Source organism: Alligator sinensis, unplaced genomic scaffold, assembly GCF_000455745.1.
Source record: "Alligator sinensis unplaced genomic scaffold, ASM45574v1 scaffold520_1, whole genome shotgun sequence".
Lineage (NCBI taxonomy): Eukaryota > Metazoa > Chordata > Crocodylia > Alligatoridae > Alligator > Alligator sinensis.
Window position 1 is genome coordinate 214,992 of NW_005842064.1, and position 12,932 is coordinate 227,923.

The following is a 12,932-nucleotide window of genomic DNA, read 5'->3' on the forward strand; positions in this document are numbered from 1 at the left end:
CCTGCATGGGCACAGGGTGGGGCAGCCTGCCCCTCCCGGCCCCCCGGGGTGGGGAGGGGCCCCAGGCGCGGTGCAGCCCTGCCCTGCCAGCACGGTGACCCCGGTGCGAGGAGTTGCGGGGCACCGGGAGCCAGCGCGGCTGTAGCTCCGAGAGGAGCCGGGGCCACCGGCTGCTCACCGACTCCTTCCAGCCGTCTCTAGCAGGGGGTGGGAGGTGGAGCCCTGCCCGGCCTGGCCCCAGGGCTGCCCCTGGCTCTGGGAGTGAGTAGCAGGTACCCGTGGCTCCAGGTAGCAAGTCCAGGAGTCACTGGAGCAGGCCTTTGGGACCGGGGGCCTGAGCCCACCACAGACAGCTATGAACCCCGTCTTGGCGGTGGGAGCTGCTAAGGGCGTATCACTGATTACTTGGGACAAATAAAAACAAAACGGACAGGAGTGAGGGTTTTAGTTCATAACAAGCACACCAAAGGGACGCTGAGCATAGCACAGCAGACAGTGCCCACTGGTCATTGAACAAGTCCAAGGAGTTGGTGGACACTGCCCGGAGATGTGCATGGATGAGGGACAGGAAAGTGGCCCCGCAGTCCCTGGGAGTCCTCCCAGCCAGGAGCAGGTGGAGCAGGACCGGATGAATGTGGTGCCCACTCCAGTCACTCCAGGACACGCTGGGTCTGGAACATGGAGCAAGTGCGTGGGCGTGGAGCAGCCCCATGTCAGTCCTTTCCCCCACAGAGCCAGATGAGTCTGACACCCCTGATTGTGAGAGTATTCAAGGGATGGGGGCTTTCAAATGGATAATCTATTTTTCTTTGTAATCCTCTGTGAATCCCTGAAGTTTCACATGTATAGAAGTGGGCAGGCTTTTCTGTGTCCTTTGGGGATATTGATAGAGGTCTATTCATTAATAAAACTAGCAGTAAAGGATAAGTAATAGGTCAGAGTGAAGAGAATGCGTCTTTGCAGTGAGGATTAATGAGCCTTTGGAACAACTTACCTAGGGTTGTGGTGAACTCTCCATTGCTTTTAAGTCTTTAATGAATCCAGGCTGGATATCTTTCTCAAAGAGATGCTGCAGCTCAACTAGAAATTAGGGCTTGATGGAGAAACCACTTGTGTTATGCAGGACGTCACAGTAATTGATTGTAGCGGTCCCTTTAGGCCCTGGTGTCTGTCAGTTTTGTTTCTCCTCTGCCAGTTGCCTGCATAGGAAAAGAGTGAAAATAAAATATGCATCCTTCCATGCATGCAACATAAACACACAGGAAAATTATTTTTCTGTAACTTTTTAAAAGTGTTAATAGTATAAGGCAGTAGTTGGTATTGTTTTTTTACTGGCAGGGCAGCTCGGGTCTGACGCAGGCTTGTACTAGGACCTGCCAGCTGCCACTGCCACTTCTCCCCATCAGTCAGGCTGGAACACACGTGAAGTTCCCTGCTGCTGCTGCTTCCCCCTGCCATCTGGCCATGACCCCTTTTTCGTGTCAAGCCTAAATTGTGCCCCTCAAAATGTAGAGCCAGATCTCTGCTCACAAACAGTGTTCTTACTACTGAAGTATATATAGTACTGAGTATCTTGTTGGCATGAAGCAAAAAATAAATAACCATTCTAGAGGGTATCATCTGAGTAATAAAAAGGATTTCTCCCTGCATTGACTTGTGGTTTTAATTGATCTTTCTGAGTTTCTGAATCTGCTGTCTGACCTCAGTAAAATTGTCTTTCTGACACTGTAAGAGAGAGAGGTTCTTCTGCTATCCTTCAGTTGTTTGACTGTGAGACAGTTTAATATCATTTTCTTTCTTGGTTTTTGTCCCCATTAGGAATGGGACTATGATACCTAAATCAGTGGTCTGATTTGGCTTTAGTCAGCTCTAGGCAGGTAGAAAGGACTTTCCAGGCATTAGGGTACCAACGTGGGGTCAAAACTGTGCCACAAACTTCCAGTATGACCTGGTTCAAGTCATTCAGCTTTTCTCTGCCGCATCTATCAAATTGAGACAGTGCCTCTTTAATTCACAGAGAGGTTGTGAGAATAGCTATAGTCAAGATTACGAGGCATTTCAAACACTACAGTAATGGTGCTAGATAGGTACCTTAGTTAACTAGATCAGTGACAGCTTCACAATGCGCCACTGAAATGGGGCACCATATCTTTGTGAAGGAAGGAATCTGCCCATGCTTGTCAGATAGCAGGATGTGGGACATGTTTTGATACTGAGAATCAAGAGCTGCCTTTTACAAGCATTTGCCCTTCTGTCACAGGTTTTTCCTGCTGCAATGGAAGTTGTAGATCTAGAGCAGTGATTCTCAGCCAGAGTGTTACAATACTGATTTGCTGCAAAATACTCTGCAATACAGGCACTCCTCACTTAACGACCGAGTTCTGTTCCTACGACTTGGTCGTTAAGCGAATTGGTCGATAAGCGAGGAGCCGCCCCTTACCGACCACAGTCGGCCCCTAGGGAAACAGCCGGGGACGGGAAGGCGCTGGCCATGGCGGTGAGTCCTGGCCGCCGCCCTCCGGGGGGGTGGTTCTCCCCCCTCGTGGGTTCGCGGAGCCAGCTGGAGGGTGCTGGGCTCAGCTCCACGTCCCCCTCAGCTTGACGCTGAGACGCCGCGCTGCCGACCAGCTCTACGACTCTACGGAGAGCTGGTCGTAAGTCCGCACGGTTAAACAGGTAGGTCGTTAAGTGAGGAGTACCTGTATTAGCACTGTTAGGTGGGCAAACACATACATGATACACAAGATAAACCCAGAGATTGCCAATAGGAATCCATAGGGTCAAAACCATTCTGACCTGTTGTAAGCTTTCTGACCTCCTTGCAATAGGAGAATTGCTCTGTGATTTTTCTGTACTTAAAAAGCAAGTTAAAACTAATAAGAGCTCACATTTTCTTAAGAGGGGCTTTGAGTCTAATGTGGGCTGCCTAAACCAGTTTGAGAATCATTGGATTAGAGGAAAGCTCCCTGATAGAGAGCTAATTATGGTTAGGAAGAAAGAAAAACAACTCTTCGCTTTATATTTCTTATAGACTATTGAAGATAATGGCACAGTTTCAAAATAAGTAAATTCTTGTGACAAGTGAAGGAGCCGCCTCTGAAAAAGCCTACCAATCGTGCTGGTGCGAATGTTCCAGCTGGCTGCTAACAGGCATTACTACTGGCTGGAAATGGGTTCTCATTTCCTGGCGCGATTGGTAAGTTTTCTCGTTCTTGTTCTACAGCTCGATTGTTCAGATTCCAGTCTTGGGTTGTCCCCAGACATGTCACAAACTGACACGGTCTCTGAGACTTTAATCAGCCTGCCTGTTTTTAAAGATTTCAAATAGAAAGCAGGGTATCTGACCAGTTCATAGTGCCCCATTTTAGTATCCCAGGGTAGGAACAAATCCTCATTATATCTGTTCTAATAACTTGATAAAAGAGCCAGTGCTCCAGCCAACAATCTTCAAAATATCCTTCTTTCATCATCCTCTCAGTGGAGCAGAAAGAAGGGGTAAGGTGGGCATCATTTCAGGCTGTGTGGCTCAGTATTCTCCTGGCAAGATATTTTTTGCATGGAAGGGTGCTTGTGGCAAGCAGAGAGGGTGGCTGGTGAGATTTTGGGTTTATGAATCGGTGCCCTTCAAACACCAAAAGTTTTGTTTGGCACTCAGTTGTCATTGTGGGTTTGCAGAAAGACAGAGTGATCCTCAGCTGTTCACCGACTTCCCCTTGGTGAATAAATGGGTTGCTCAGAGCTAATGACAATGACACGATTTACAAATTATGACAGGTTGCCAGAGGGTAGCTGCTTCTGCCTGTCATAAGGGTCGGTAGCCCTCGGGAACATAGGCTAGGAACCAAATACTCTAATAAATTACAATCTTGTCCCTAAAGTCTGTATTGGTTTGATACCTGAGCTATTGGTAGCTAGATTTAGGCAGCCGTACTGCCCTGTGAATACGTTTATATTTTGCTGCTTCTTCAAACTATAAAACTGGTGCCAGGAAACATTAAGCAGAAACTGTGTTAGTGAGACGTTTACTTGAGCTTCAGGGAGAGAGAACTTCTCCCTACATTTATTAGCATCATTTATTTCAATGGATTAGTAGATCCCACCCCCTTGTCTGTCTGCCAGTCTCTCCTGCTCTTGCTTTCTCATTTTTGGCGCACTTAATATTGCTCTTATTTGCAGTCAGGGCTCTTAATCCTTAGCAGTGCCCTAATTCTGCTGGGAAGGAGGGTACAGTCATTGAATTTGGGCAGCTGTACAAGCCTCTGGCTTTCTGGGAAGAACATGTCCTTTCATCAAAGGCCAGCTAGCTGGGTGCAAACATCTGATGCTTCGGTCTCCAAGAAGTCGCCACAGTGAGTGAGAGCAAGTGACTTACAGGGAATGGCTGCTCTTTTATAAGAGTTGATGGAAATAATTTTCTATCTAATGATGTCCCAGGCTCCTGGGACTCTACACTGACTGGGGATTTATGCACTTGGTCATGGCAGGCTGTGAAAGAGTCTTCACTTGCTTTGAAAGGAACCTGAACTCTGCCTCCTCCTGCTCAACTGCCTGCCTTTGGAAGGCAGACTCCTTGGCGACTTGGCTTGCATCCTGATAGCTCAGTTTTCTTGCTGCTCTCTCTGCCCAGTGAAAGGCTGTGCATTGCCCAGAGGGAAGTTTTCTGTTTCTGGTGACCCACATTACTTTTGTAGACCAGTCAGGGCAGCACAGGGCAGCCAGTCCAGCACGGAGAGGGAAGACATTGCAACATTACTAAGTGTTCATTTTCCTTGATTAGTTTCATTGCCTGGGAAATACATAAATAACCCTCCTGGCCTGGAGCTATATTAAGATCTAAAGACTGGCTCCTGTGTTGAGTAAAGCATCGAGATACGCTGACTCTTACGGTCACGCCTCACATTGATAGAACACTCTTACTTTGATGAAGTTGCCAGGTGTCTGCATTCACCTCACCACCCCCTCCTGCTAAGCACTGTGTAAACGCAGAACAAAGAGATTGTCCCTGCTCCAAAAAAAAGTTTGTGAGCCATCTCTAAGCCAAGAGACCACAGGTGGATGCAGAACAACAGGGAAGTACAAGGAAACAGTGACAGGACCGTGGTTGTCACAATGAGCAGTGGCTTCAGCCTAACCAGTGTTCAGATTTTTTTTGGAGTTATGAGGAATGATTTGAAGGAGAACAATGGGGTAGCTTTGAATGGGTGGCTCTTCCCATGCACATGGAAAGAATGCACTAGTCAAGATCTATCCACCTAGGTCTGAGCTGCCAGATATATCCCTATACCTGATGCCACATGGAACCTAGGGGCTGCAGAGCCCTGGCTCCCTTTCAGTAATGTATTACTGCCCTTTTTTTCTTAAACTGAGGAGACAGAGCTGGGGAGTTGTTGTGTACCACATGGCCACACCTTTGTCTTGTTTCCTGTTGTATAGAAATAGTACCTGCTGTTATGTTTCATGCTCTTCAGTTACAGTGTCTTCCCTCATGTTGCTGCTTAGGTCATTAGGTGCAGTTCATGGGTAGTGTGGATACTACAGCCCTGGTTTAACTGCTGTGGATCAGAGGCTGTGACCACACAGATACTATTCTATCGTTCACCATTGTGCTTGGATCTGGCTAGCTAAGTTGCAGCACAACCTGCCTCCCCATATCGAGGTCATCCCAAGTTGTGCTATGGAAATCCCCATCCCCTTTCACTGTGAACGGGTTGCTTTTGCTCACAACAGCAAAGTGAAACAGACTGGAACTAGATGCTTCCCTTCCCCATAAGCTAGGAGTTGGATCCTCCATGGCATGCATAGGACTCTCTTCTTGGACTTCAAAGTTATCTCCTGCTTATGGGGCAGTAAGCACTTCAGGTCTTGTCCTCCCTAGCAAAAAAGGTGTGTTGTTTTTACAAAGCATTAGTGATCTTGTGTGTGTATGTGTATTGCTTAAGTTGCCTGTTGAGGAAAACCAAAGGCTCTCTGAGGATTTTCTTGAACTTGTGAAGCCACATGCTGCCTTTTCCTTGCTCAGCTCTTATCACACATCAGCTAACGTGATAAAAAACCCCACATACTTCCCTAGTGTGGATGCCCCTTTGAGTTAGGGTTGGTGCAACAACAGTATTTCTTACAGTGGATGTCTGAGGTCACTACTGCCTTTGTCCCCTTGAGATGGGATGCTGGCTGCAAAGGGCTCCCACCAATGAAAATGTTTTATTGAAGCCACTTTGTGGTTTCAAGATTATCACCGTATGGAATGAACTTTGGAGTGTGGAACTTGTTCCACTTGACATTTGTCTGTGCTTGTGATATATATTTGTATATATATATCTAATTTGGTTGGTCTATAAGGTGCAAATCTACCCTGCCTTCTACTTCCCAGCCTTTAACGAATACCTTTGTATTTTTGAGCAAGAGGAGTTTGATAGAATACCATTGTCCCTATATTTTGCACCCCTTTCCTGCCTCCTCTTACCTCCCTACAATTCTTCAAGCAGGGCCCTTTAGAAGTGAGACAATAAAATGGAAGTTCTGCCCATGCTGAACTTGAACCCACACGGAGTCCAGAAAATTATTTTCTAGCAGTTTCAAATTGTGTTTTTTGACTGGTCCCTGCTGAGCACCAAAAAACCTACTAGCTGTGCTTATGCAGTAGTTATTGTTTTGGCTGGTACATTGTGTTATAAGCCATATGAGGTTTAATCTCATGATCGTGCAATTTGGGCTCCTTGTCAACCATTCTCATTGCTCCTTCAGTCCAGTTCATCTCTGTAAATATCACAGTACTCTCTTCTTGTCAGCTTCCAGGATTTGAATCTTTATATTTTAAAAAGCTACCAGAACATCCATATTCCTCAGGCATCCATAACTCCCCTTTTCAAATCAGTTGTCTTTCAGCGATTGTAATGCAGAGAGTTTGGGCTTAGAAAAGCTCTCCCTGGCATGTTGTCTAGGTAAATATTATCAGGCTATTGAGCCATACAAAGAATGGTGAGTGAGGGAGACTGGGGAACTTGCCAAAGGAAATGTCATGCACAAAATGTCTTTCTAGGCTAGGACAAAAGATCCTGCAAATTCTAAGCATTTCCAAGGGTCTTTCGCTGACTTCCCTGTATTTTAGCCTTTAGAAGAGAAATCTTTTAGCTGTCCTGCCTGCAATAATAGCCTTCATCATTCACTGGTGTCTCACTGGAGTCTGGAAAACAATGCAGGCCATCGGACTGAGAACCTGTGAATTTGTCCCACTGCACTCAGGAGGGTGTTTTATGGGGAAGCCAGATTTTCTCTGTTAAATGCAAACTGTTAACCATTTCACTGCCTGGCTATCAAACAGGATGCCTCCAGCCTTTACAGTACTTGTCAGGATTGGATGCTAGGTAGCAGGAGTATTGTATCCAACTCTGTAGAGCAGGGGTGTCAAAGATATGGCCCACAGGCCATATCTAGCCTTCAGAGCCCTATTGTCTGGCCCCAGGTGCTGCCCAGGAGTCTTGGATTGGACCTATGCACAGGTTTGGCACATGCGGGACCAGCCCTGCATGCTGCACAGGGAATGTGGGGCCAGTATGGTGGGCATTGCTGATGGTTCTGGAGGCTAGTCCAGGGTGCATGCTGCCGCTGTGCTTCAGGCCAGTCTCAGGCACATGCTGCCAGCTGTGCTCTAGATCAGTCTGGGGCAGAGGCCCATGAGACCTGATGAGTTTGACACCCATGCTATAGACCAGTGGTTCTCAATTTTTTTTGTATCAGGACCCATTTGTAAACATTGATGGCCAGTCCCGAACGAGTAAACAGTTTAAATAGAAAACACACAAGTATTTAGGACCCCAAATACTTATTACACAGTGCAAATTAAAGCAACTCAGCAGTCTTAATTTAGAAGACAGAAATCAGCATAGTCTCTAAATGCTGCATTCAAGTATGCCACTTGTAAGTAGGTAGAGCCTGCTCCATCTTCCCCTTCACCCCCACTTCATGTTTGCCACTGTAATTCCAATCTCATCCCATTCCCTGGACTATTCTTTCTTCTTTTTCGAACTCCAATTATTCCCCTGCCTCAGCCCTGGCTCTGTTGAAACCATCCTCCCTGCCTTGTGGTCCTTTTGCATGAAGGTCTGCAGCTGTTATTTCCTCCCTGCCCTTTTGTACAGTGGCATTGTTCTTTCAGTTTCCCAGGCTAATACTACCAGCAAGGTGATTCCAGCAGTTTTTTTATTCCCTGTGGTGACCTTCTATATACACCGTGTCTTCTAAGTGCTCCACACTGAAGTACTCAACCCAGAATGGTTTTCCCTTCATTATTGAGATGTTACCCCTATTTAATATTCCCAAGGTTAGAAGCCAACAGGTAGGAGGCAGCAAGGTCTGTTAGACAAAGTGCAGGTGTCAAGGTATCTCCTCATCTCTGCTGCCAAGGTGCTGTGTAAGGTGGGACAAGTCTCCACATCTCTGTTTTCCTTCCCACCCATTGTCTTCCCAGTCTGTTTAGATTAGCAGGCTCTTAACAGCAGGGATTATCTGTCACTTCCTCAATGATTATACAGCACCCAGCAGAAGAAGGCTCACTTCTCAGCTGAGGAGCCTATTCTGATGCTGCTGCTAAAATACAAGAAAAGAGTTGGGAGGGAGGGGGGGTGTCTTACTATTTCCCCTGTGTCTTACAGTCTGTTGCTGCTGTTTGCTGACTATGCCAACTTCATATTCCCTTCCCAAATTAGCAAAGATACATGCAAAGGCCAAAATAACTGATTCGAGGAGAATATAGAAGTCCCGCTTTGTATAATTGAGCCATTGGTTAAGTCAGTGCTGAGCACTTCTAGAATGGGCTTGACACATCTAAGTTTGTGAGATGCCAGAAGGCAGAGCCATTATGTGATATTTGGGTGTGGGGGCCAGACCTGGGTAGTGATGAGGCCTGGATAGTGACAGAAGCATAAGGGTTGTCTTTCTTATTTTCAGCATTGGTCTCACTTTTTCCTGTGTGCGTTTCCTTCTTGCAGATTCAGAGGACAGTATGGCTGCTACGGCTGCAGTCAGCCCTAGTGAATACCTGCAGCCTGCTGCATCAACAGCACAGGTGTGTACAAAAGCGGGAACTGGCTGTGCTGTTAGGATCATGGGCCCATTTCATTTTCCAGCACCCTCAGGATAAGTGTCTCCTGCAGAACTTTCTCCTTTGTCTGCAAAGTTGGATGATGTTGATTTAGGAGGAAGGCCAGTCCTGTAAATGCACCATTGGACACTGCATCTCCTAGTCCTGCCACTGACTCTCTCTGCAGACTTTAAGAAGTAATTTCCCCTCTCTGAGCCTCATTTTCCCCATCTGCTTAATGAGTTTGGTAATACCAGCTCCTCTCAAAAAGGATCTGTGTGGCTAATGCACATAAAATGCTTTAAAGTCACAAACTCACACAAAGGATGGAGTTGTACCAGTATTACAGGGTTCTTATAGCTTTACAGGGACCTTAAAAGCTTGTTTTATAGCTCACCTGACATCTGAATCTGATACCTTGGTGCAATGCACGTCTCTCATTCCCATTTCCTTTGGTTCTTGCAGGACTCTCAACCATCTCCACTAGCCCTGCTTGCAGCGACATGTAGCAAAATTGGTCCTCCAGCAGTAGAAGCAGCAGTCACTCCTCCTGCCCCACCTCAGCCCACTCCTCGAAAACTCGTCCCAATCAAACCTGCGCCACTTCCTCTGGGTTCCAGTAAGAACAGTCTTGGAATCCTGTCGTCAAAAGGGAACCTCTTCCAGATCCAAGGGTCTCAGCTTGGGACCTCATATCCTGGGGGGCAGCTGGTTTTTGCCATTCAGAACCCAACCATGATCAACAAAGGGGCCCGGTCATCAGCAAACATCCAGTACCAGACAGTCCCTCAGATACAGGCTGCAGGGGGCCAGACCATCCAGGTGCAACAGAACCTTGCCAACCAGATTCAGATTATTCCCGGAACCAACCAGGCTATCATTGCTCCTTCCTCCTCTGCACACAAACCTGTGCCAATCAAGCCTGCTCCAGCACACAAGGGAGGGGTGTCATCAGGGCAGAGCACAAGCAATGTAGTCAAGTTAACCAGCGGCAGCAACGTGACGCTCACCTTGCCTGTGAACAACCTGGTTAGCAGCTCTGAGTCTGGGACACAGGCACAGATAATAGAGAGCCCGTCAAAACCCAGCAAAAAGACTAGAAAGAAAGCCATGTCGCCGGCTCAGACGACAGCCATGGCTGTGGCTGAGCAAGTGGAAACAGTGTTGATAGAGACAACGGCAGATAACATCATCCAAGCAGGGAATAACCTGCTCATCGTGCAGAGCCCTGGCTCAGGCCAGCCAGCCATGGTCCAGCAGGTTCAGGTGGTCCAACCCAAGCAAGAGCAGCAGGTAGTACAGATTCCCCAGCAGGCCCTGCGAGTGGTCCAGGCAGCCTCCGCCACACTCCCCACCGTCCCTCAGAAGTCTTCTCAGAACTTTCAGATACAGACAACTGAACCAACTCCTACCCAGGTACCGCATCTTGTGGACACATCACTGTCTGGGAGATTCCACCTTTGATTACTGACTCAGTGCCAACATTGTGCACGCGTGTGTGTACGCATTTGCACATATGTGTATATATATAAGGCAGGGCAGCTGAGGGGTATTGCATGAAGCAGAGATTTTTCTGCAAGAGGTTCTGTGTCTTGAAATGTCTGGGCAACTTCTCCTTTCAGTCTATCCAGATTTCCATATTTCATAAGCTTAGTGATTTGATGTGTCACAATAGAAGCTTTGGGTTTATGTCTGTCTGTTGTACAGACAGAGGGTGATACCACTAGTATGTTGCAAGCAACCAGCGTAGATGCTTTCCAGTGTATTAGAAGCCTTTCTTTTGATAGATGCTTCCAAGACTCTTCTGATTTTACCTAATCTGCTCCTGACTTTTGACTGAGTAATTAGTTTGAGGAATCTAGGGCCGCTACCATGCTGGGAAGGTAACAACAATATTAATGCCAAAAAGGTTGGATGTGAGGGGTATGTTGATTGCATTTAACTCCTCATGAATTGTAGGCTTCTGGTCCAGTCTGCTCCAATGAGGTATGACGTTGGGTATCGTGGTCTCAAAGGCCATTGCTCTGGCCCCATGGGTTTGGTGGGACCATCGCTGTACTCTCACAAAGCTATGGCTGGTCTGAACCCTGACTCTCCCTCCCTTCAGATCTATTTCAAAACACCATCGGGTGAACTGCAGACTGTGCTGCTCCAAGAAGCCCCAGCCATGACAGTGGCCCCATCTGTCACCACCTGCAGCAGCCCTGTATCCCGCAGTTCCCAGACAGGAGGAAGTAGCAAAAAACCAGCCACTCGCAAAGAGCGCACCCTGCCAAAGATTGCTCCTGCTGGGGGCATCATCAGCTTGAACGCAGCTCAGCTGGCAGCTGCTGCCCAGGCTATGCAGACTATTAACATTAATGGCGTCCAAGTCCAAGGCGTACCTGTCACCATCACCAACACTGGAGGTGGGTACTGGGGATCTGATTGGGAGCTGGATGGTAATGGGAGAGATGGAACTAATGGAGTTCGTAGAGCATTAATGTTCTGGAGAGGTCAGGACTCTAAACCATGTGTCTCCTAGCTCAATGGTAGCCAACCTGCAGCACAGGTGTCACAAGTGGCAAAGGTAGCCTCTGCGTGTGGCACGTGGAAGATCAGAGAGGGACCAGGGAGAACAAAGCAAAGTAGCAGATCAGGCAGGTAGTGCAGGGGAGGAAGAAGAAAGCAGAACAGTAAATGAGGCAGGGAGTGCAGGGCAGGGATTAGAAAATAAAACAGTAGATCAGGTAAAGGAAGGGAGTCAGAAGTGGTACTTGGGGATGGTGCAAGTCTAATTTGTGGCATGCCTGCCAAAAAAGTTGGTCCTCTCTGCCCTAGCTAATAGCACAAAAATAGGATAGAACACTCTCATAAGGCAATCCATGGTGCCCTTACACTTCTGTATCTCTTTTCATCCCAAAGGAACCAAGAGTGTTTCTCTGCATCTCTTCTAGGCAGTGAGGCTTGCCCAAGTCCCTTCCTAGCAAGGCATTGTTTCAGATTAGTTAGTTATACTGAGACCCTGCTGTTAAAAGTGGCACTTCATAGCCTTGCTAAGCTACAGAGTTAATCAAGGCAAGGATTAATAGTTACAGGTGTTTGAGATCCAGGTCTTGCTCTGCTCAGTCCTGGACCGGAGCTGGGTTGCAGGCAGGTAACAGGGATAACTCCCACTTTTCTCTTACCTCTCAGGACAAGAAGCAGATGTTCTGGGGAGCTGGAATTCCTGCTTTGTTTCTAGCTGAACTCTAGCAGGAACTTCACTGAGATTTCTTCCTGGTTTCTTTTGCCCTTCAGCTCCCACATTGTTTTAACCAGCAGCTAACAAGAAAAGAATGAGTGCTTAGACCCCTGTGACTTCTAGGCCCAAGAAGCCTGGAATCCCACCTCTCAAGTGGGGTCAGGCTTCAATTTTTTAAAAATGCTAGTGGTGTGTGATCTATCAGCTACTAAAATCATGTGGGAGGGATACTGCAAATGCATTGCCAGTAGTGAAACCAGCCAAATGCTTTCAGGGCCTGTAGCATTTTCCAAGAACTGGTCATTCTTTAGTGATTAGAAAGAGGCCATAATTAATTCTGAGTGCTTTTGAATCCCATAGTGTTACAGTTTCTGTAGGGAAGTACTCATCATGGTAATACTTATCTCCTTTGCTGTTCAGTTCTAGGCACGGTCCCTGTGTTGCCTTCTTGTGGCAAGTGGATTTCCTAGCAAAGAAAAGCCTAGCAGCCTTTGGGCACGTATGGGGAGTAGAAAGAGAGCTGTGAGGCTTATAGAGTTACAACTGAGAGATCACAGACACACCACTCCTCCTGTTCCAAGATTGCAGTGCTGGCATAGATGCTTGCTTTCACAGCTGAATAAGAAGAGC

General features: G+C 47.2%; 2 protein-coding genes across 6 annotated transcripts in view; one reads left to right on the forward strand and one right to left on the reverse strand.

Moving 5' to 3' along the window:
- The window catches only part of SP2 (Sp2 transcription factor), a 19,054-nt gene that overhangs the window by 2,600 nt on the left and 3,522 nt on the right, over window positions 1-12,932 (forward strand). For 2 of the 5 annotated variants that reach the window (XM_006023264.3, XM_025203722.1), the window contains exons 2-4: window positions 8,985-9,064; window positions 9,545-10,495; window positions 11,187-11,487. In XM_006023264.3, the coding sequence (XP_006023326.2) occupies window positions 8,985-9,064; window positions 9,545-10,495; window positions 11,187-11,487 (1,332 nt within the window). Of the gene's footprint in view, window positions 1-6; window positions 688-3,034; window positions 3,197-4,306; window positions 4,350-8,984; window positions 9,065-9,544; window positions 10,496-11,186; window positions 11,488-12,932 lie in introns of those variants that run through there. The other 3 variants (XM_025203723.1, XM_006023263.3, XM_025203724.1) reach the window with 3 other exon arrangements.
- The window catches only part of LOC102377260, a 28,069-nt gene continuing 15,834 nt past the window's right edge, over window positions 698-12,932 (reverse strand). Inside the window, exon 7 of the mRNA XM_025203729.1 lies at window positions 698-1,199. Within this exon, the coding sequence (XP_025059514.1) occupies window positions 1,155-1,199 (45 nt within the window). The 3' untranslated portion in view covers window positions 698-1,154. The remainder of the gene's footprint in view (window positions 1,200-12,932) is intronic.